The sequence below is a fragment of the Suillus subalutaceus genome (assembly GCF_016647625.1).
Source record: "Suillus subalutaceus strain FC151 chromosome Unknown DFJ58scaffold_121, whole genome shotgun sequence".
In the NCBI taxonomy this organism is placed as follows: Eukaryota; Fungi; Basidiomycota; class Agaricomycetes; order Boletales; family Suillaceae; genus Suillus; species Suillus subalutaceus.
This window is the reverse complement of record NW_024540370.1, coordinates 99,654-120,860: the sequence shown is the minus strand read 5'-3', so window position 1 is coordinate 120,860 and position 21,207 is coordinate 99,654. Positions and strand designations below refer to the sequence as shown.

The following is a 21,207-nucleotide window of genomic DNA, read 5'->3' as shown; positions in this document are numbered from 1 at the left end:
AAGAGTACTGACATTGGGGCAAGACAATGACGGGGACTCGGGACGAGTTTCCTCCTGCCTAACTTCTGTCATCTTCTCGAGGTATGGGTGCCGCCAGCTTAGGAGTGATGTCTTTGACCATCCACAGAGTGAAGTTCCTTTCGTCCCCACTGTACGCTTCACACCTCCTGTCCCGGGAGAACGAGAGTTCGAGACACAATGAAGGGGTTTGTCGTGGTCCTGGAGAAATGGCTGGCCGAGTGCCTAAGTGCCTGCCATCAATCCTCACCAAACGGGACAGTCAGCCGGAACAGTATCTCAGGTAATGGCCAGATGTTACAAGATCTCGAGCGCGACTTTTCATGCCTCGGGCATATTTTCTTTCTCCGTGAAAACTACTGGGATGGTGGAACACGGGAAGGCTTTGCGGTGTCGCTCGGAAACCATACAGAATCGACACGTCTGGTTGTACATTGCTACGGCTAGTCTGACAGCGTTCATGCATTCATGTCCCACAAAGGCCCAGGAGCAAGAGGTGATGTTCAATGGAATTGATTCAGTCAGGATTGATTACATTGTGAAATATTTGTCAGCGGGAGAATTGATATTTCATTTATTATGTAATTCACTATTTTCGACCACGTCCTGCGGTGTAGGTGGCTCTTGCAAATGTATTCGACCTGCCATGTAAACTGTTGCCTTTGTTTCTAGCTCGATCATCCTTCCCCCTTAGCATGGACTCGTACAGAAGGGAACAGCTTTTCAAAATTCAGTGCGCGTCGTTTTGCGCGTAGCGCACGACCACGTCAATTTCACCTACCCCCGTGGTTTGTACTGTTTGCACCATGAAATACACTGGATTCTATATTTTGCCTCGGCCTTGTGCTAATGATCAAACTACGTCTCAAACAACCACCAGTCTACGTCACAGGACGTTCTGAGTCGTCCTTGACGCGCCACTTTTACTGCTAGTTGTGATCTTTTAGCCTCAGCGCTCAGTGCAATCATACAAGCGTCTATCATGCTAGTGCTAAAAGCGCTGAACTGCCATCGAATAACATAGCATTGGAAATACACGTGCAGCATCACCTGAACGTTCTGAACTTTCGATTTCTCTTCTCCGTCTCACCTGAACTTCATTCACAGTCCCAATATCCCCATTCACCACCCGGCCCATCCTCGATCTCCTCGTGTTGCTTCATCGCACCATGCCCGGCAGCTTACAAGGCCAATATATCAAACTCGAAGGTGAGTCGCTCCATACCACCTTCGTATCTGTTTCGTATTTAATTTCCCTATTTACAGTTATCGGCGGAAAAAATCTTCAAGTTCCCTCCTGGCGCATTCCCGCTGGAATCTCCATATTCATCAATGTTGACTCGAGGAGAGGCTGGAAATCAGTCATTGGAGTCCTGTCATCTGACGAATCAGTAGCGTGGGGCGATACCGTGATCCTGTACAGTCCATGGCGACTTTTGGATGCAACTCGATGTCTTATCTTTTGCTTGCAGATCATTAGACGCATCACCCGAATTATCAGTGGAGATCAGAGCGTCCTTCGAGTTCGATCGAATGCTGGGCAATGGAGAAGTCGTTGGAAAACTTGAGATATCATGGGATGCACTGCTCGATCATGGAAATGAGCCTTTCGGTGAGTAACATGCTTCTCATTCATGCACATATACTCACATGCTGTAGACATCTCATTCCCGCCCGTTCATGGTGTTCACCCTTCCCTCACGCTGAAGGCCGCTGTTCTACATCCTTGCGACAATCATGACAGTGTAGTGCTTGACGTGAGTGACACCAGCCTCTGCGTTGTCGACTCTTGTTGACTCAACACCTGCTGAAGTCCATCGTTGAAAGTGAGACTGCTCGAGAGACGGATGCGGGCCATGAACGATTTGCCACATACGTGACAAGCAAGACGGTCTCTCACCTGAATGATGCCGTACAGCAATTTCAGTTGGTCCTGGACCAATGTCCGGTCGGCCATCCTGATCACGCAGGGGCTCTCACCAACCTTGCGTGGGCCCGCCTTGAAGGCTACATCGAAAACGATCTTCAAGACATCGACTATATCACTTCTCTCTTCCGCGAAGCCCTTGCATTGCGTCCGCAGGGCCACCCCGATCATCCATCATCTATCTATCACCTCATTAAAACATTGACCTGGTGCTACAGCAAGGAGAACTTCACCGCCGTCTATATCCAGGAATCCGTGCAACTGTGCTGCAATTTATTGCTGCTCTGTCCAGAGGGCACCTACCTTTGTAGCATCGCGGCAGATGACGTCGATTATGTGATCCGCGAATGCAACGATCTTCCAATAGATGCATCCGATGAAGGCATCCACCTTCGACGAGTTGTACTCGAGCTCTGTCCTCTGGGCAACGAGCACCGTCCAAATGCACTCGACATGCTTGCACGGGCTCTCCGCACACGCTTTGAACAATGCGGCAGTATTGACGATCTAGACGAGTGCATCCAACGCAGTCGTGAAGCCGTTTCTTTGTGCCCCGAGGGAGATTCTGAACGCCATTCCTACCTGAATTACTTGGCCTCGTCGCTCCAGTCCCACTTCAATCACCAAGGCAAATATCACGACCTCAACGAGGCCATCTCTTTGCACGAAGAGGCGCTGCGCTTGTGCCCTGTTGGGCACAAATATCGTGATTTCTCATTAAACAACCTAGGAGACGCCCTCTTCATCCGTTTCCACCAACGTGGTGATGTTAACGATATCAACAGAGCTGTCAGCCTCCAGCGCGAAGCACTGACGTTGCGCCCGCCTGAGAATCCAGATCGTGATTCCACACTCAATAACCTTGCCAACACGCTCAGATCCAGATATGACAAATTGGATGTCGGCGAAGGTCTCAACGAGGCCATTGACCTGTACCGGGATTCACTTCAGTTAAGGCCGCACGGGCATCCACTTCATCATCAAGCTCTTTACAATTTGAGCGCAGTGCTCTGCTCTCGCTTCACCCAAACCCAGAAGGATGAGGATGTCGAGGAGGCCATTCAACTGTGCCAAGAATCGTTGGAGGCTTTGCCTTCACTGCACCCGGATAGATATTTCAGCTACGTGGGGTTGCAGGAAGCCTATTCGTCTCGTTACAGAGTGCAACGCAAGTCTGCTGATTTGTCGCTCGCCGTAGAGAACTTCAGACTGGCATCGCGACATCCTACGCAAGGCTTTCCAAACCGCATTCTGACAGCCCGGAACTGGGTCATCGCAGCAGAGCAGCATGGTCACCCATCTGCGCTGGAGGCCTACATCACATTTTTCGACCTTCTTGATCGTCACTTGGCATCACGGTCATCGGCAATTTCACGACACGAGGCTGTAACTGCTTTTCTTGGCGTCCGATCACTGCCAGCAGATGCGGCATCATGTGCCATACATCGTGATGATCTGCGAGGAGCAGTTGAACTCCTGGAGCAGGGTCGTGGTCAACAGTGGTCGCTGGCCTCGCGGCTCAGGACTCCGCTGGAAGATCTCGAGTCTACGAATCCCAACCTAGCTGACAAGTTCTCGGAGCTGAGCAAGTGTCTGTCCGAGACTCATGGTCCCACAGTCAGCACAGACAGAGCTGCTGCTGACCAGGCAGAAACAGAGTACAGGAAACTTACCGAGCAGTGGGGAGGTGTGGTAGCTGAAATCCGTGATCTTAAAGGTTTCTCGAGATTCCTGCTTCCGCCTACGTATGAAGACTTGCAAGCGGCAGCGCGTCATGGCCCAGTCATCATCCTCGTTGCGAGTCAATACTCGTGCAGCGCCATCATCGTCCCGACATCAGGAGACCCCCATCATGTTCCCTTGGCGTCTATCACTCTTACAGATCTGAAGAATCTTAAGGATCGCTTTGCCAGGGCAATACGACAATCATCTCGGATGAGACCGGCGGAGTCGAGGACGGATCTAATAGTACTCTCGCGGACAATATGGGAAGAGATCATGCTACCAATCGTCAACGTACTGGAGCATGTCCTTAAGCTCAAGCGCCAATCTCGAATCTGGCTGTGTCCGACTGCAGCGTTCACGTCCATTCCTCTCCACGCAGCTCACCCGTTTCAAACAAAGGCAGATCGCTCTGGGAAGGAGCCATGCCTGGAAGATCTCTACATTTGTTCTTACACGCCAACACTTTCGGCTTTGATTAGATCTAGGCAATTGATGAAGAAACGTGTCCCTCCATCTTTCGTTGCGATCGGACAGGGTCAACCGCGTGCAGGGAAAAGCAAGGAACTCTTGGCCGTCGACAGCGAGATCGAGCTTGTCCGAAAGCTCGTTCCTGCGACGGTCAACCGTAACACTATTTCTGGCGATGCAGCCACACGAGCAGGTGCACTCCAAGCATTGGAAGAGAACACCTGGGTGCACCTTGCCTGTCATGGAAAGCAGGACCGGGAGCAGCCTTACAATTCTCACTTCGTCATGAAAGATGAACCTATCACGCTACTTGATATCATGGAGAAAGACATTCCTCACGCCGAGTTCGCATTCTTATCAGCGTGTCATACCGCCGTCGGCGATGAGGAGACACCCGACGAGGTGATTCACCTCGCGGCTGGACTGCAATTTTCAGGGTTCAAGAGCGTCATTGGCACGCTGTGGGAGGTCGACGACGCTGTCGCAAAACATGTTGTCAAAGCTTTCTACGAGAATACGTTCAAGGATTTAGAGGACAGTGGTGAGATTGACTGTACGAAGGCGGCCTGGGCACTCAATCGTGCTACGCACTGCGTGAAGACGAAAGTTCCGCTTGAGCAGAGAATGGTTTTCATTCATGTTGGTGTGTAGTTCCTGCCATACTGTTTTCGTCTAGTATAGATTTCCTAATTTGATTGTTGATTTTGGATCTTCTATCATCTCGATCACTGTAGCACCTGTCAATTGTATCCATATTGAGTTTCGCATTCCCTCACATGATATCGTCTACTCTAGAGTCTTTTGCAATTCATTTGATATTCCGAGTATCAGTAGCAGTATGTTCTTCGAGCATTTGTGCAAGAGGGGAGCGTGGTAGGAAGGGGACATCTTTCAGTGCGCATATACAAGATCAAAGTAATGTGTATTTGACCAATGATAACAACCACAATAATGGTAATAGTAAGAACGAAGAGGTAGTGCACTGTGCCATAGAGTATGAAAGAATGTATGGTGCTATACAAGAATAGGCGACAGCAGATAGCAAAACATAGAAAGGATAGGGGATAGTAGTAAAGAAGTGAAAAATGTGAACTCTACATCTCATGGTCGATACGTGCAGAGGAGAGAGATGTTGATTCAGAGGGGGGATCGTTGGTGTAAAGCGCTCCCGTAAGAATTATTTAGCCAAGAACTTATGAAAAGGGCCCTGATTGGAAAGCGGCAAAAATCAGGGTCTTCAGCGGCATCTGTGGGAGACTCGCAGAGAGGAAGATCGGGATCCATAGACCCCTCTATCTCATTGATGAGATTCCAAACACCTGGGTCTTCGGTGGCCTCTGCGATCATGGTCTCTGGCAACAGAGGGGTCGAAGGCTCGGAGATGGGAAGGACAGGATCCAAAAAGTCCTCTGCATCGTGAATCCCCCTCCAAAAGTCAAGGTCTCCATGGCCCTCTGCGAATGTAATCTCCAGTACTCGAGATGGGGGAGGCACGGGTGCCAATAAAGCAGGATCCTGTATCTCATTAGCCGCCAAAGACTCAGGGTTTAGGGCGTGTTCGGTGGCCTTTGTCAGCATAGTCTCTGGCGGTGAGCTATCGGGCGTCGTCGTGGCGGTTGTGGGGAAACTGAACGTGAATGCCGCAGTGGGTACTCCCACAGGCGAAGTAGAAGCAGAACTCATGGAACCTTGGTAAGTGGCTGAGTATGGGGGAGCACCCTCAGCTGCTAGCTTTCTACAGCCGTCGTCCCCATGCCTCTTGCAGGCACCACGTCGGGTACAACTAATCATAACAACAATGAGACACGCTCATTTAAGAGTGGAGATACGCACGTTTCCAGAGACAGAGGGCATTGGAATAGCACGAGCCCGCAACAAAGATGTTTTGCTGTCTTGACATCGTATATATGTCTGCCAGGACGGATTACCATACCATCCTTAGAGCACACGTATGTCCCATCATGTTGACCATATTGATCTAACACAGGTTTCTGTCCCAAGGATTAAGAATGCGACCTCACAAGATTAAAAGAAACTCACAAAATACGGGTCGTTGTTGATCTCGCCAGAGCCCATTTTGATCTGCTTGGTCTCGCGGTCTTCGAGGTCTTCTGCGACACGCTTTTGACAGACGGGCGCGTATGGGGGAGCGGCAGCATGCGTCTGTATGGCACTGGAAAAATTGGAACCGTACGATGAGGGGTGGGAGGTAGATTGGGTCATCTGGAGGCAAGAAGTAAATATAGTTAGAAAGCGCGAGTGTTGAATACACGTACCTGGGCCAGTAGATAATTGATCGAAATGTTGTGAGGATGTGTATGCGTTCGCAGTGGTAGCAGGTACAGTTGGTAAGGGATAGAGGATGAAGGCCACCGACACAGTATTTATATGGTTGTTGCGTACCGCTTTGAAAGTGTCCTCGAGTTGTGTTTCCACTGCGTGGACCTTCCTTTCAGGAGAATTTCCTGTGGACCACCATTATTCACTAGATGGGACAGTGGTTGTTTTGCTCAATGCGTCCAGATTTGCATCCACACTTGAGTTGTTCATTGTTGCAAGTCCGCAATGCGTTGTGGATGTGCCCTCCTGAGGCTAACAATCCGATCGGAGCACCACAACTTATTCTTCCGGTCCGCGAACAGTTACATAATCGTGAAACCAAGGCTGAATCACATGAGTGATGACATCCATCAGATCTTCGTGAGTTACAACTGCTCTCATCAAGATCAGATGAAGTCCACCGCTGCTCGATTTGCAAAAAATGGTGATGGCAGGGTTGTCGAGAGACACATAATTTCCAGACGGAGAGTGCCAGTGCAGCTCGATGGAACTCGATGGCCTCATCAAGGTCAGACAAGGCGCATCGCTGCTCAAATATAGCTCGAAGACTGTTGGCAAGGTTGCTCAGAGACAATGACAATCGATTAGAATGGTCAGGGGAGGTGAGCGTCGATCCAGCTCGATGGAGGTTAATCCCCTCATCAAGGTCAGACAAAATCCCTCGCTGCTGGAATTTTGCCAATAAGGCTGTTGGAAAGGTGGTAAAGAGAATCGGATTGATCGGGGTGACCAGGAGGAGCGAACACTAGTACAGCTCGATGGAGCTTAAGGGCCTCATCCAGATCAGATAGTGTGCCCTCCCTGCTTGAATCTGTCATGGAGGCTGTCGGAAAGTTTCTTCAGACGTGTATCGATCGGAATGGCCAGGGGGACGGAGCGTCAGTGCAGCTCGATGGCCTCATCAAGGTTAGACATAATGTCTTGCTCCTTGCATCCGTTTTGAAAGCTGTTTGTGAGGTGGCAAAGCCGTTCTACGGAGATAGATTGCATCTCCCCCGTCATACTATCAAGTGTCTCACTCGTAAGTGCAAAATCAATCGAAATCAAGGTAAAAACGCACAGCAACAGCAGAACTTCAAGCACTGAAATCGAACAGTTGAGGATAGTGAGAGACATGGTGTCTAACATGAACTCTTTGATGATATTGACGATAGATTGCAATTACTATTAAATGTCTCGCTGATAAGTGCAAACCAATTGAGATCGAGGTAGATACACACGGCACAAGCAGAAATTCAAGCTCCATGTAGGGACCCGAGACCAGAAGTGCGCTGAGTATCGGGGATGAGCATGCCTTGTCTCTTACTTGTGTCGAGTGGGACGTTCGGATAGTTGCTTGGTGCCATTACGTATAATTTGGCTTATAGTAATGGGTCGGATCCTGTCGTCGTTATTCCGAAGCGTACAAGATTTTAATGTTGTTCTGCATATCGCTGTTAGAGGAGAGGACAGGCGCGACCTTTCCTTAGGAAGTTCTGACAATATCACATCAACGTAGTTGCGACTAGGGAATGTAGTCAGATCCGATAGCCTCTATTGTAAAAATGCATGACCTGCTACCTTTGATAGTAAGCCACGACAGCTTACTCGTAATCTGTAGAAGGCGGCGATTGTTCATGAATTGTACCTATAAACAATGACTGTCAAATTCGACATAATATACGACGAAAGACTTACCAAAGTCCGAGCAGGGATGTTCATAAGGCACTGCTCAGGTGATGTACTCTATATCGCAGCCATCACAGGCTACAAAGGTGATCAACAATAGTTCTGTTCTCGTTAAAGAAATACACCATACAATCAAATAATTATCCCGGAAAGAGTATCCTTCTCGATCAAGGTAATCTCCTGTCCACAAGTCTGAATCGTCGGAAGGGGCCTCGTTGGAGACGAGACATCGTGCACAGGCATCGAACCTGAGCACATCATAGATTAATCGCCACATGTCGGGATCTAGAAGACGTGACGGCTGGCAGAACAAGGTTGCCAAAATTTTACCACCCCATTCAAAAAGGCCCGAGTCTCTGCAGACGCTGAACGTCATTTCAGTTTGAAGAATGCGAATGGCGGGAATGAGCTGGAGGAATTGCAGGAAATTGGGATATGTGGTCGGGTTGAAGACGATCATTATGTTACGTAGATAGATGATTAATCATACGGTGCGAGATGAAAATACCAGCACGTACAAATCCTCTGGTATGAATGGATTAACTAGAATCAAGCCAACTAGAGTGACAAGGGCGCTTACATGTTCACGTCAACTGCGTCCTGGTCTGATTTACCTGGATGTAAGTCTAATCGTATTTGCGGGTCCTCCCACTGATCCTTGACTTCGTACAGATGAAGGGTTTATGAGGACTATGTTCGTTTAAGGCCTGGAGTAGATCCCATGGGCACTGCAGATTAATGATCATCAAATTGTAGCAACGCACCTAAAATCGCCATCAACTGCATTCCAGAACGTGGCTGGTCGAGGCCTTAATCCTCCAGGTCCTCCGCGATCTGAAAAATTAGCAGATATTAAATAATAACGGACATTTGAGAATAAGTATAAAAACCAAGCTTGCAAACTTGAAGAATGAACGGTAAGCGATGGTACTCCGAGTCAGCTTCATTATGTATTTGTTCAAAGTTGTTTTCATCAACCTGGGGAACCTGTGCATGTCTAAGTCCTTTACCTTCATATGTCTCAAAGACAGGTTAACTAGAGCTCTGCCACATGTGACGGTATTGCCATGCAAATTGTTGCCTCTGTTTCTACAACACTAGCTTGGACTCGTAACGGATCGGCTTTTCAGTGCGCGCCGTTTTGGGCATAGCTGCATCAATTTCACGTCGTTTTGAGTAGTTTGTATTGTTTACAACTTTACACCATGACTCAAATACAGCGGGTTTTTGCCTCAGCCTTGTGCTATTGATCATACTACTTACGTCTCAAATAACCTACGATGAGAGTAGGGTCTACATCACAGAACGCTCTGAGACTGGCACAGCATCCTTGGCGTTCGCTGATCCATGACATTTTGACACACAAGATCTCTCCCTCATGCTACTAGTCGGTGATCTTTTATAATTGGCCCCAGCGCTTAGTGCGGTCCAACAAACGGCCCGTCTATCGTGCTAGCGCTGAACTACCATCGAACAACATGAAAATACATGTGCAGCATCACCTGAACGTTCCGAACCCACATTGAGCCTCTCTCCTCCATCTCACTTGAACTTCATTCGCAGTCCCCATTTGCCCACTGAGTCCGTCTTCTCTTACTATTCATTCTGTCCACTACAAAGCCCATCCTTGACCCTTGTTGTTTTCCTTCATCGTACCATCATACCCGGTAGCTGGGAAGGTCAATATATCAGACTTGAACGTGGGTCCCGTATCACCTTCGTATTCGTTTTGTCTCATTCTCGCACCTTATTCACAGTCATCAGGGTAAACGATCTTCCACTCCCTTCCAGGCGCGCACCCGCAGGCTTTTACGTGTCCATTAATGTCGGTTCGAAGAAGCGCTGGAAATCAGACGTCCGAGTAGTATCATCCGATGAATCCGAAGTGTTGGGCAATACTGTGATTTTGTTGAGTCCATAATGACTTTCAGATGTGATTCGAGGACTGATCATTCGTTTGTAGATCATTATGCGAGGTACCCGAATTATCGCTGGAGATCAGGGTGTCGTATGAGGTCGATCGAATGCTAGGCAATGGGGAAGTCGTTGCAAAATTCGAAACATCGTGGGATGAGCTACTCGATCGCGGAGATGAGCCTTTCGGTGAGTAACCTCCTTCTCACTCATTTGCATATACCCACATCGCGTAGACATTTCCTTCCCGCTCGTTTGCGATATGCACCCATCCCTTACGCTGAAGGCTGCTGTTATACGTCCTTGCGACAAACAGGACAGCACAGTGCTTGATGTGAGTGACATCAGCCTCTGTGTTGTTGGCTTCTGTTGATGGAACACCTACTGTAGTCCGTCGTTGAAAGTGAGGTTGCTCGAGAGACGGATGCGGGCCATGAACGATTTGCCACATACGTGACAAGCAAGACGGTCTTTCACCTGAACGATGCCGTACAGCATTTTCAGTTGGTCCTGGACCAATGTCCGGTCGACCATCCTGACCGTGCAGCAGCTCTCACCAACCTGGCGTGTACCCACCTCAGAGGCTACATTCGAAAGGATCTTCAAGACATCGACTCTATCATTTCTCTCTTCCGCGAAGCCCTTGCATTGCGTCCGCAAGGCCACCCCGATCATCCATTATAACTTTATCACCTCACCGTAGCGTTGAACTGGTGCTACAGCAAGGATACTACTGCCGCCTATATCCATGAATCCGCGCAACTGTGCTGCAAGCTATTGCCACTCTGTCCAGAGGGCACCTACCTTCGTAGCGTTGCGGCAGATGGTGTTGATTATGCGATCCGCAAATGCAACAAACTCCCAATAGACGCATCCGATGAAGGCATTCACATTCGACGTGTCGTACTCGAGCTCTGTCCTCTGGGCAATGAGCACCGTCCAAAAGCACTGGAAAATTTTGCATGGGCTCTCAGCGAGTTTGCAACGGCTCTTGGCTCACGCTTTGAACAACGCGGCAGCATTGATGATCTAGACGAGTGCATACAATGTTGTCGTGAAGCTGTTTCTCTGTGCCCAAAAGGGCATTCTCATCGCGATACCTACCTGGTTCACTTGGCCCACTCACTCCTGTCTCGCTTCCTCCACTCATGAACTCAACGAAGCCATCTCTTTGTACGAAGAAGCGCTATGCCTGCGTCCTGTTGGGCACGAATCTCGTGATTACTCATTGAGCCACCTAGGACGAGCCCTCCTCTCCCGTTTCACTCAATGTGGTGATGTTAACGACATCATCAGAGCCATCAGCTTCCAGCGCGAGGCACTGACGTTGTGCCCACCTTGGAATCCAAATCGTGACTGGGTACTTAACCAGCTGGCCATCGCACTCAATTCCAGATATAACAAATTGGATGTCAGCGAAGGTCTCGACGAGTCCATTGATCTGTTGCGCGATTCACTTCAGTTAAGGCAGCATGGCCATCCACTTCACCATCAAGCTCTTATCAATTTGAGCTCAGCACTCAGTTCTCGTTTCACGCAAACTCAGAAGGATGAAGATGTCGAGAAGGCCATTCGACTGTGCCACGAATCATTGGAGACTTTCCCTTCACTGGACCCCCGTAGATTTTTCGACTATCGGCGGTTGCAGGAAGCCTATTTGTCTCGTTACAGAGTGCAACACATGTTTGCTGATTTGTCGCTCGCTGTAGAGAACTTCAGACTGGCATCACAACATCCCACGCAAGGCTTTCGAAACCGCATTCAGACAGCCTGGCTCTGGATCGTCGCAGCAGAGCGCGGTCACCCATCTGCGTTGGAGGCTTACACAACATTTTTCGACCTTCTCGAGCGTCACCTGGCATCGCGGTCGTCAGCAATTTCACGGCGTGAGGCTGCAGCTGTTTTTTGTGGCGCCCAATCACTGCCAGTAGATGCTGCATCACATGCCATACATTGTGATGATTTGCGACGAGCGGTTGAACTCCTGGAGCAGGGTCGTGGTCAACAGTGGTCGCTGGCCTCGCGGCTCAGGACTCCGCTGGAAGATCTCCAGTCCACGAATCCCAACCTAGCTCACAAGTTCTCGGAGCTGAGCAAGTGTCTGTCCGAGGTTCAAGGTCCCGCAGTCAGCACAGACAGAGTTGCTGCTGACCGGGCAGAAACACAGTACAGGAAACTTACCGAGCAGTGGGGAGCAGTAGTAGCTGAAATCCGTGATCTTAAAGGTTTCTCGAGGTCCTTGCTCCCGCCTTCGTATGAAGACTTGCAAGCGACAGCGCGTCATGGCCCAGTCATCATCCTCGTTGCGAGTCAATACTCGTGCAGCGCCATCGTTGTCCCGACGTCAGGAGACCCCCATAATATTCCCTTGCCGTCCATCACTCTCAAAGATCTGCAGAGTCTTAAGGATCGCTTCGCCAGGGCAATACGAGAATCATCTCGGATGAAACCAAAGGAGTCGAGGACGGATCTCATAGTACTCTTGCGGACAATATGGGAAGAGATCATGCTACCCATTGTACACGTACTCGAGCATGTCCTTGAGCTCAAGCGCCAATCTCGAATCTGGCTGTGTCCGACTGCAGCTTTCACGTCCATTCCTCTCCACGCAGCTCATCCGTTTCAAACAAAGGCAGATCGCTCGAAGGAGCCATGCCTGGAGGATCTCTACATTTGTTCTTACACGCCGACACTTTCGGCTTTGATCAGATCTAGGCAGATGATGAAGAAACGTGTCCCTCCATCTTTCATAGCGATCGGACAGGGTCAACTGCGTGCAGGGAAAAGCAAGGAGCCCTTGGCCGTCGACAGCGAGATCGAGCTTGTCCGAAAGCTCGTTCCTGCGACGGTCAACCGTACCACCATTTCTGGTGACGCGGCCACACGAGCGGGTGCACTCCAAGCATTGCAAGACAACAACTGGGTACACCTTGCGTGCCATGGAAAGCAGGACCGCGAGCAGCCTTACAATTCTCATTTCGTCATGAAAGATGAACCTATCACGCTACTTGATATCATGGAGAAAGACATTCCTCACGCCGAGTTCGCGTTCTTGTCAGCATGTCACACCGCTGTCAAAGCTTTCTACGAGAATATATTCAAGGATTTGGAGGACGGTGGTGTGATGGACTGTACGAAGGCGGCCTGGGCACTCAATCGTGCTACGCACGTGGTGAAGACGAAGGTTCCGCTCGAGCAGAGAATGGTTTTTATTCATGTTGGTGTTTAGTTCTACCGTGTTGTATTGCTGTCGTCTGCTTTAGTTTTACGAGTCGTTGATCATGTATTCTCTACCCTCCCTGTGTACATCAAGCTGTTGTATGTATTACCCTGATATTTTCGCGGTGTAGTCATCTTGATCTCGCACATACCTCTCATGCAAGTTATTCTACTTTAGCAAAGTCATTAGTCCACACGATACCTTCCAACTATTCTTCAAATCCTTCTGCACCTCAGCGCAACCTCATTCGGTGCAACAATGTCAAGATAGAGGCACAGCTGATCCACTGACTTACTCGCGTAGGCATGCTGACTGATCGAAGTTGGCGGCTTATTCGATGCCTCAGGTGCGTGATCTTTCAACGAAAAGCAAGGTGGATGGTGAGACATTGGATACCAACTCGGAGGGCTCGTACAGTTCTGCCAACCAACAACAGGGATATTCAGTATTGCCTTCCATGTATATTTTGGCTGGTAGTAGCGGATGGGATCATGTTGTCATTTTCCGATGAATATCGGATACTTGCTATACATTGACGGGCGACCACTTACTCTTCGTGTTGCATACGAGATTTAAAAATATGTTGTCCACAAGTCAACAAGTGGAGACTGTGCGCTGCTCACGAGTTATACTGCCTTGCAACCGTGGGTTTGTGATGGTGATACTTTGAATACTGGTACTGGGAGTTGGCATGCTGGCAAACGCCGCAATAGGCCGCATCAGGAGACAGGAAGGGACGTGTTCATGGCTAGCATTCATCTATGACATCGGTAGTAATGATTGGCTGCTTGTGTGAAAAAGTGTAAGACGTATCAAGGGGAGATCAGTGGACAGAGAAAAATCTCTGGTGAGAAACGGTGAGACAGAGGACATGAAAACGTTCATAAGAACCGACTGGAGGAAGCAGGAAAACGGTGACGGATAGAGCAGGGTGTAGGCGTAGGTGTGCATCGGGGGTGGGGGGTTGAGCGGTACTCGCAAGTACTACTACTAGCAAGGACTCGATGGAAACAAATGATTTAAGAGATGTATGATGAGCAAGAATAGGGCCATCATACAACATTGAATGGTGTACCGAGAGTACTCACAGCAATTCCTCCGAAACTCCCGCCGTTCTCTGAAAAAAGTCCAGTGCTGACACTCTCGTGTCACGGTACTGCAGAATGCAGTCCTCAGCAAGCACGGGGAAGTTCCGCAATCAGAATCTCGAATCTCGATTTCTCTGGTTCAAAATAGGAGACAGTAACAGCGCCGCAGTAAGTACTGAGTACTACCGTGACTGTCACGGTTGGCAACCTAATCTGCCTGGCAGAAATCCGGTGAGCTTCGCGAGATTCCAGATGGGCCAGATACCCCCGCGGAACTTAAACTCCAGGTACTGCGCCGCTAGCTCTCTGTTCTCGATTCTCCACAATATTTCGAATTTTCATATCATACGAAACCGGCCCCTGGGAGTATAATAATTAGCTGCGTAACAAACCCACCATTATAAGAATAAAACGTTCCGGGGAATGGAAGCCTTCGAGCCCCAGACAACTGATCTGTAGATATGTGACTGCCAAACTTCTGATCAAGTAAGGGAAGGACTGACTTCAGGGTCCGCAAAGTTATGTATTGGAAACCCAACTTGAGAACAAGGTGGAAGACATATTCCAATTGGCTCCCGTAAGCACGCAACCGATTGTAACTTAGCTAGCCTTTCAAAAGGAAGAGGTACTAACAGATAACAGGCACTCTCCGAGTCCTTGATCACCGTGCCGGTAATGGTTACTATAGCACATAGCTCATAACAACCAGGTCCAGACTCATTTAGTTTAGAACAATCGAAGCCTCGTAGGCACGATTCCTCGCCATCATGATGAACGAGCCCAATTAATAAAATCAGGGGAATGACTCACCCACGGAGGTTCTAGAGCACCCTACGCCACCCCCCGCACAAAAAGAGATTCCGGACTTTTTTCGGTTTGTCGTTCCGTCATTCCACTCCCGTCTTTAGTTCGCCTGCGTCATCGGTACAATCCTCGGTTTGCTCCTTCGGATGAGTAGGGAAAAGACCAAGGAAAGGCTTCTGACTTAATCTTGCACGGCCCGGGAGTCTCTCCAATCTGTCCGTCTGAAGTTCGCCTGTACATAATTCAGTGTACAACACCTCCAGTAAGTCGACTCCACACGTATATGAGTGTGTATTCATTGAAATCGACGATGCCAAGAGATGGGTGACTCTTTCAAATACTTTTTCAGTGATAGCCAGGCTGGCAGGAGGAACAGCTGTCTTACTTCTATTGGTCTGCCCACTACGTCAAGTACCCGCAGTGCAAATCTGTGACGCTCTCCTGCTAAGCCCAGGGAAGCCGAGGGCATCATGTTGGCGTGTCCTTGATGTATAACGTGCATAAATTATCTCGAGCGTTCATCGAAAACGAATGGCACGTATCTCTCAGGACATCGAGTCGGTCCTTCACCAAATTCCAATCGAGCCATGCTCGCCGGTTTAGAGAATTCAAGCTAAGACCCTGGGGACCAGATGTTCGATGGCCTGAGAGGTACCACCAGAATGCACAGAAGCAAATGTTACCGCAGCCTGAGCAAGTTGAACTTGAGGACGCATCGGCTGCGGTCTACGTCGCTGGATCAAGTTTTAACTGAACTTCAGTGTGATGGGAGACTAAACTGGTTGTAGAGGAAATTACGAGGTTGGACAGTAGACCCGAGTTGTGTCATTTACCTTGACAATGATGTCCGTCCTTTGCACGACGAGTGGGGCCGCATGCAGAGCCTCCGAGTCGGAGAAATAGTGTACACTGTACGGTATCACACTTGTTTCCGCGGAATCCCACCAGTCACTCGGCGAGATGTTCGGAAACCTTACAATAATAGATGCAGTGACGGTGAATGTTGGTGTGCGACAGGCTGAGCCAACCTATGATGTGGCGATCAAAGGGAGAATCACACGTATTCTGCTGAACGAAACAAGTACAGCGCGTCATCGCGTTTTTATCGTGGTACTATACAAACTCTATTCAAATTCCAAGTTGTGGTTGTGTCTACGTTATGTATCCGGTGTGATTCGGTGTGATTACTGCAACAGGCGCTGCCTTTTGCAAATGAAAGAGAGACGAATAACGCCAAAGCCACATTCAATGATAAAGCGCACCTCGCGCGTAGAGTATGGGTGGTCGAGGTGTCACGAAGGATGATGTATGAAAATTACTAGCCCCTAATCATAGGATGGTGTCTAGATGACCAGTTATCACCAGGTCAATGGCGCAAGACAAAAGCACATACAGAATTTGTTGCTATGGATTTCGATTCACGACATCCTGTCATAGTGAATCCTTAGATGCATTCTAGCAGAATAAAGGAAATCACCGCACCCGCCAATATTTCTTCCCGAATGGTTTGCACCGCCAGCTGTATGGGCATCCCTACTGAAGGCTGCATGGAGTCGGTAACCATACTGAAACTCGCAGCCTTTCCTCCTTCAGGATCTGTGCCACGACCTCGTATAGTTTTTCGAGTGTTGAGTCTAAGCAATGATATAAATGAGGCAATAAGAACAGCCTCATAATCCGCTCACGTAGCCAGGAATGATATCGCATACACTGGATGAACCTATCTTAGCTTGACGCAAGAATGACTTGTTTATGACTGACATTTGCTCACAACAAAATACAGGCATATAAACACGAAGTTCGTCGGCATGAGGTCGAACTTTTCACACAATTCAGCCTGTGAAACCTGCGCATAATATTATCACACACCAGAACAAGGGTCGACAAGCTGACGGTGCTGTATATAGAACATGTGTCAGGCTTAAAACTTTGGAAAGCACCAGTGAAACCAACCTGGTAAGAAGACCGGTATTTACTGCGTATATTGTTAACGTATTGATCATGGAGTCCGCACTAGAATAGCGGATTCATCAGAATACACGACAAACGGGAACTTGTGAGACGTACGTTGGATGGCTCGAGCGCATTTTCTGAAGGTGAAAGCATAATGCGGCAGCTATGCTTATGTCCGTAACGACTCCGATGCCCAAGGAAAGGCTTCCCAAAGACTACAAGGGGTGAGAACGGAAAATAGACAACCGTAAACTAACTTACCTTCAAGGAAATGATGCTCGTGAAAGTAGGTAATTTGAAACTGTTTCATGTACTACGTCAATATAATTGACGGTACAATCAAAAAAAAAAATAGGAACCATTTTACAGTGAACACTGATAACAAGATTCAGAATGGTTTTGGAGTAGAGCCTAGTACGCACTCACCGATCGCCGTGCCAAGTTGCGCGAGAACCATCAAAAACTTCGCAAGGACCCTTATCAGCACAGGGAAATAAGAAATTAAGTTCGACCTACCAAGAACGCTGTGAGCCACCAATTTCTGTAGCTGACTGTGCAAACATCAATACAAAATTCTGGAATAACACGAAGACAGCTCCCTACACCTCCAGACTCGTAGTGTGAAACAACTATCAGAAGTCGAAGGTCAGTCATACGTTCACGTGTTCATATCAATCCACGTACGCCTTGACAATAGCACCAACTACAGCCTATGTTCGAAAGGATGCTTCGATTAGATACATACACCACATATAGTTTACAGGAGACACTCACGCCCAAAGTCATTTGCAGCTGTTACACGAAAGAAAAGTTCAATTTATGTTAACGGTAAGGGAAAGTATGGCCTCACTATAAGAGTCCTAGCCCAAACGTTAGGGGAAAAGAGGACATTACTTGGAACAGAAGGACTCACCACTGTGGTTTTCCTGTTTCCAATGGGAGGGGATCCAAATAATTTCTAGTGGATTCATTCAGCGATATGAGGCGAGGATAGCGGACGACTCACGTGATGGTATAGAAGTATACACTGTGACCAATGAAGGCTTGATCAACCAAAGAAATTGACCTTGATGATGTGATCTGAGCCTTGTTTTCAGTAGGGTATATGTCCGCCTCACCATATCAATGCAGCCTGGTCAAATGATGAGCGTGGGGGTGAACTCGATAGTATTGCTGCACTTACGAGAGCCTTATATGCCGCCTTGTCTTGGGGGAAACGCTTATAGTAGGTGAACACCTGAATGGTCAACATTCCAAACGCACTGTAAGGCAAGGTCGAATTCAAGACTGAAAGGTCAAATGGGTGAATACGTACGTGGCAGAGACAGAGAAGCCTACGAGCAAAGCACCGAGGGTGTTATCAAAACGCGGGATGAGATATTCTACGGACATGTTGCAGACGCAACCAACAGAGTGAACGAACGAATGAGTGAGGATGAAAGTTGGAATTAGAAGACGGTAAAAGGAAATAGTCGGCTGGAACGCAAGTGCTTAGCCTTGGGTATACATACTCCGGAAAGAGACTGAACCTAGTACTAGGTCCGAAGAATTTGCGGAACTACCGATAGGGCTGGGGCTGTGGCAGCGGACGATGGACCAGCGTCCGAATACCGCGTGGAAGTTGGCGTTGAGTGGGAATCACAGAATCACAGAAAATTGCATGGTGGCAAATTTTTCACCAGGAGAGGAATGTTTCTTTAAATGTGTGTTCAACAGTTCATGCACATGCAACTTTACATAAGTAGCGCATTTCAAATTGACCAGTACTTGAGCGTTGCCAAATGTGGAGGACCCGCGGCAGATTGGGGACGGCGCCACGGCAGGAGACGATTCGGGACCGAAAACTCTAGTGAGTACCTTCACCCAGTCGTCGATTAATCGTCAGTTTTGTTCTGCGGGGCAGTCGTACTACAAAGAGTGCTTGCATGACGTTTGGCAATCTGGCAGTACTATTCCCGAGCGTCTATCAGTGCACAAAATTGTGCCTGAACGTTGAAGCTATTTGACGGAATCGCTATGTAGGATGCGCAGTTTCTTCGAGTTTCCTTCAGCTTGCAATTGAGTTTATGCGTCGGATATTATCATAATTTCCCATCGGCGAAGCAGGAATGATCCTGACGAAATGTCCTCAATGGTCAGTAGAAGGACTTCCATCGTTAACAGCAAGCGCCATGTGGTCATCAAAAAAAAAAGTTGATAGAAAGTGTCATGGCACGCCACTCGATAACAAGAAGAGATAGGCACACAATGTATCCTATTCTGGAACATGTGATGGTAGGCGACTTACGTTGAGCGCAAAGTGCCGATGCCCACCCCGGGTGGTGACGCGGACCATCAAATCGATCAATAGAGCTTTGCATCATACTATACCCATCAAGCAAGCACGTTACCAAAAGGCATTTGCGCGTCAATTACTGTAGTTCTCACGGCTACAACACTCAGAGTCGCGTCCAAAATAAGTCTGCAGCATATCTCCCGGGACCAGACTAGTTCCTGGCGCATGAAAAAAATCATGATCCCGAAATGAAGATACTCGAAGGAAGTTGTCTATTACATAATAGTATTGCAATTGACAAAGTTCTGTTTACAAACACCAGACTTTGAGCTAAAATATTCCCCGGCGAGAATGAGTGAGAATTTGGAAATCCGACGTAATTCATGTTGGCGAAAATTTGTAGCGATATCGATCGATAATCCACTGTTGGTTACTCGTTTCGGACTTAACTGCGCAGCAATCAACGTTGTGAACGCATGTACATGTATAGCCGTCGTCGCCCACTGACTCAGCTTCCACATCCTCCTACCGGGTCTCCAGACTCATGCCCAAGTTGTCGTATAAGTGGTGCTCCTGTGAGAGCTACAGATGTAGGGATAATCCTGACGCAAGTGGTCAGAAACTACAGACCGTTCAGACAGCTGCAAGACACCATGCTGCTGATCAGCAGCTCCGCGATGCTCGTACCATTGAACCAGTCGCTTCTGGGCCTCACTCACCTGCACATGAGCCTTTTGGAGCCAACGAACCATTCGCGCATGGTGATGATGATGGGGAAGGGATCTTCGACCCTCCTGAGCCGCTAGACAACCTCTTCGAGATGTGGAATGAACCCCCAGACGTTCGAGGCCCAAATGACTTCAGCACTGACGAAGATGAAGAAATTTTTCAGCGACTTGGACGAGCCAACACACCAGAGGATGACACGGAAGATCCTGCAGTTCCCGATGATGATCCTGACATTGATGTCGAGGATGATGAGGCTGCTGCTGCTATTGATCTCTTTGTATCGCAGGGCACCCAGTTTGATTTCTCGGATGTCCTAGAAGGAGCGGATATTCACGCTGACCCTCCGTCATGCATGGACGACCATCCGGCAGTCCGCCACGCATACATACATGCATTTATATCTGCAGCATTCTATAATGCTACCCACGCAGCAGTGTATCACGATCTTGAAGGAAAGGAGCGCCTTCTGCGCACTGCTCAACAGGCCAACCCTGATATTGAGTATCCAGGGCTCGATAACTTTGCCCGCACACTCCCCACCCTCCTCAGACGACTTGGTCTATCGACAGATCAATTTATTGTTTATTTTTTCGTTTGCAATGTCTGTTGGAAGCTACACCATCCATCAGAGCTTCCTGAGCTACATTCTCCTGATTGCACTAATCCTGATTGTGACGGATTGTTGTACACCTCGAAACGACTGGCTGACGGCACCCTCAAACGAACTCCAACAAAAATCGTCCCATATGTACCTCCTGAACGGGCTCTACAGCGATTTCTTCTACGACCAGGCAAATGGGACCAATTCCAGCACTGGCGCGGCCCTGAAGACCAGCCAGGTCATGTCCCGCCTATTCCTGGTCATGGATACAATTCATTTCCCGACCCGTCTAAGCCAATGAGAGACATTTATGATGGATATGGCTGGCGTATGATTCAGGCGGGGCTAGAGCGTCGAAGAGGTGGACGATGGGAAATAGAGGATGTAGACGTGCACGAACTTCATCAACGTTTTGTTTCACTACCTTGCGGACTGGTATGGCAAATCAATATTGACTGGTATGTCTTACATGTCTTT

The 21,207-nt window shown here is 48.5% G+C and overlaps 6 protein-coding genes across 6 annotated transcripts; 3 read left to right on the top strand and 3 right to left on the bottom strand.

The window, feature by feature from the left end:
* Window positions 1–1,187: 1,187 nt before the first annotated feature.
* Window positions 1,188–4,789, top strand: DFJ58DRAFT_916363 (CHAT domain-containing protein; the record flags this gene model as incomplete). The annotated part of the gene is made up of 5 exons (XM_041395472.1): window positions 1,188–1,227; window positions 1,285–1,435; window positions 1,491–1,630; window positions 1,678–1,775; window positions 1,832–4,789. 5 exons carry the CDS (start codon window positions 1,188–1,190, stop codon window positions 4,787–4,789), a joined length of 3,387 nt encoding a protein of 1,128 aa, XP_041239695.1.
* Window positions 4,790–5,045: 256 nt separating this feature from the next.
* DFJ58DRAFT_807456 (uncharacterized protein) lies at window positions 5,046–6,707 on the bottom strand. The gene is made up of 4 exons (XM_041391241.1): window positions 6,415–6,707; window positions 6,179–6,361; window positions 5,972–6,129; window positions 5,046–5,921 (listed from the first exon to the last, which is right to left on the bottom strand). Exons 2-4 carry the CDS (start codon window positions 6,359–6,361, stop codon window positions 5,276–5,278), a joined length of 987 nt encoding a protein of 328 aa, XP_041239694.1. The 5' UTR covers window positions 6,415–6,707; the 3' UTR covers window positions 5,046–5,275.
* A 1,304-nt stretch (window positions 6,708–8,011) lies between these two features.
* Window positions 8,012–8,837, bottom strand: DFJ58DRAFT_68672 (uncharacterized protein). The gene is made up of 4 exons (XM_041383313.1): window positions 8,727–8,837; window positions 8,277–8,671; window positions 8,156–8,224; window positions 8,012–8,105 (listed from the first exon to the last, which is right to left on the bottom strand). Exons 2-3 carry the CDS (start codon window positions 8,604–8,606, stop codon window positions 8,204–8,206), a joined length of 351 nt encoding a protein of 116 aa, XP_041239693.1. The 5' UTR covers window positions 8,607–8,671; window positions 8,727–8,837; the 3' UTR covers window positions 8,012–8,105; window positions 8,156–8,203.
* Window positions 8,838–10,020: 1,183 nt separating this feature from the next.
* On the top strand, window positions 10,021–14,670 carry DFJ58DRAFT_916360 (uncharacterized protein; the record flags this gene model as incomplete). The annotated part of the gene is given in 13 exon segments (XM_041395471.1): window positions 10,021–10,046; window positions 10,110–10,249; window positions 10,297–10,394; window positions 10,451–10,712; window positions 10,764–11,122; window positions 11,142–13,281; window positions 13,324–13,378; window positions 13,411–13,540; window positions 13,627–13,725; window positions 13,875–14,018; window positions 14,082–14,137; window positions 14,443–14,536; window positions 14,593–14,670. The coding sequence occupies 13 exon segments, from the start codon at window positions 10,021–10,023 to the stop codon at window positions 14,668–14,670; spliced, it is 3,681 nt and encodes a 1,226-aa protein (XP_041239692.1).
* A 1,571-nt stretch (window positions 14,671–16,241) lies between these two features.
* DFJ58DRAFT_807424 (uncharacterized protein) lies at window positions 16,242–18,841 on the bottom strand. The gene is made up of 21 exons (XM_041391240.1): window positions 18,655–18,841; window positions 18,441–18,601; window positions 18,309–18,387; window positions 18,244–18,257; window positions 18,132–18,191; window positions 18,039–18,083; window positions 17,976–17,985; window positions 17,900–17,917; window positions 17,810–17,835; window positions 17,729–17,754; window positions 17,642–17,676; window positions 17,552–17,588; window positions 17,485–17,500; window positions 17,387–17,426; window positions 17,240–17,340; window positions 17,126–17,185; window positions 17,042–17,069; window positions 16,934–16,991; window positions 16,858–16,882; window positions 16,566–16,806; window positions 16,242–16,515 (listed from the first exon to the last, which is right to left on the bottom strand). The coding sequence occupies exons 2-20, from the start codon at window positions 18,515–18,517 to the stop codon at window positions 16,617–16,619; spliced, it is 945 nt and encodes a 314-aa protein (XP_041239691.1). The 5' UTR covers window positions 18,518–18,601; window positions 18,655–18,841; the 3' UTR covers window positions 16,242–16,515; window positions 16,566–16,616.
* Window positions 18,842–20,253: 1,412 nt separating this feature from the next.
* DFJ58DRAFT_619290 (uncharacterized protein) lies at window positions 20,254–21,069 on the top strand (the record flags this gene model as incomplete). The annotated part of the gene is made up of 1 exon (XM_041381016.1): window positions 20,254–21,069. A coding segment is annotated over one exon (816 nt), but the record flags the coding sequence as incomplete, so codon positions are not given.
* Window positions 21,070–21,207: the final 138 nt, after the last annotated feature.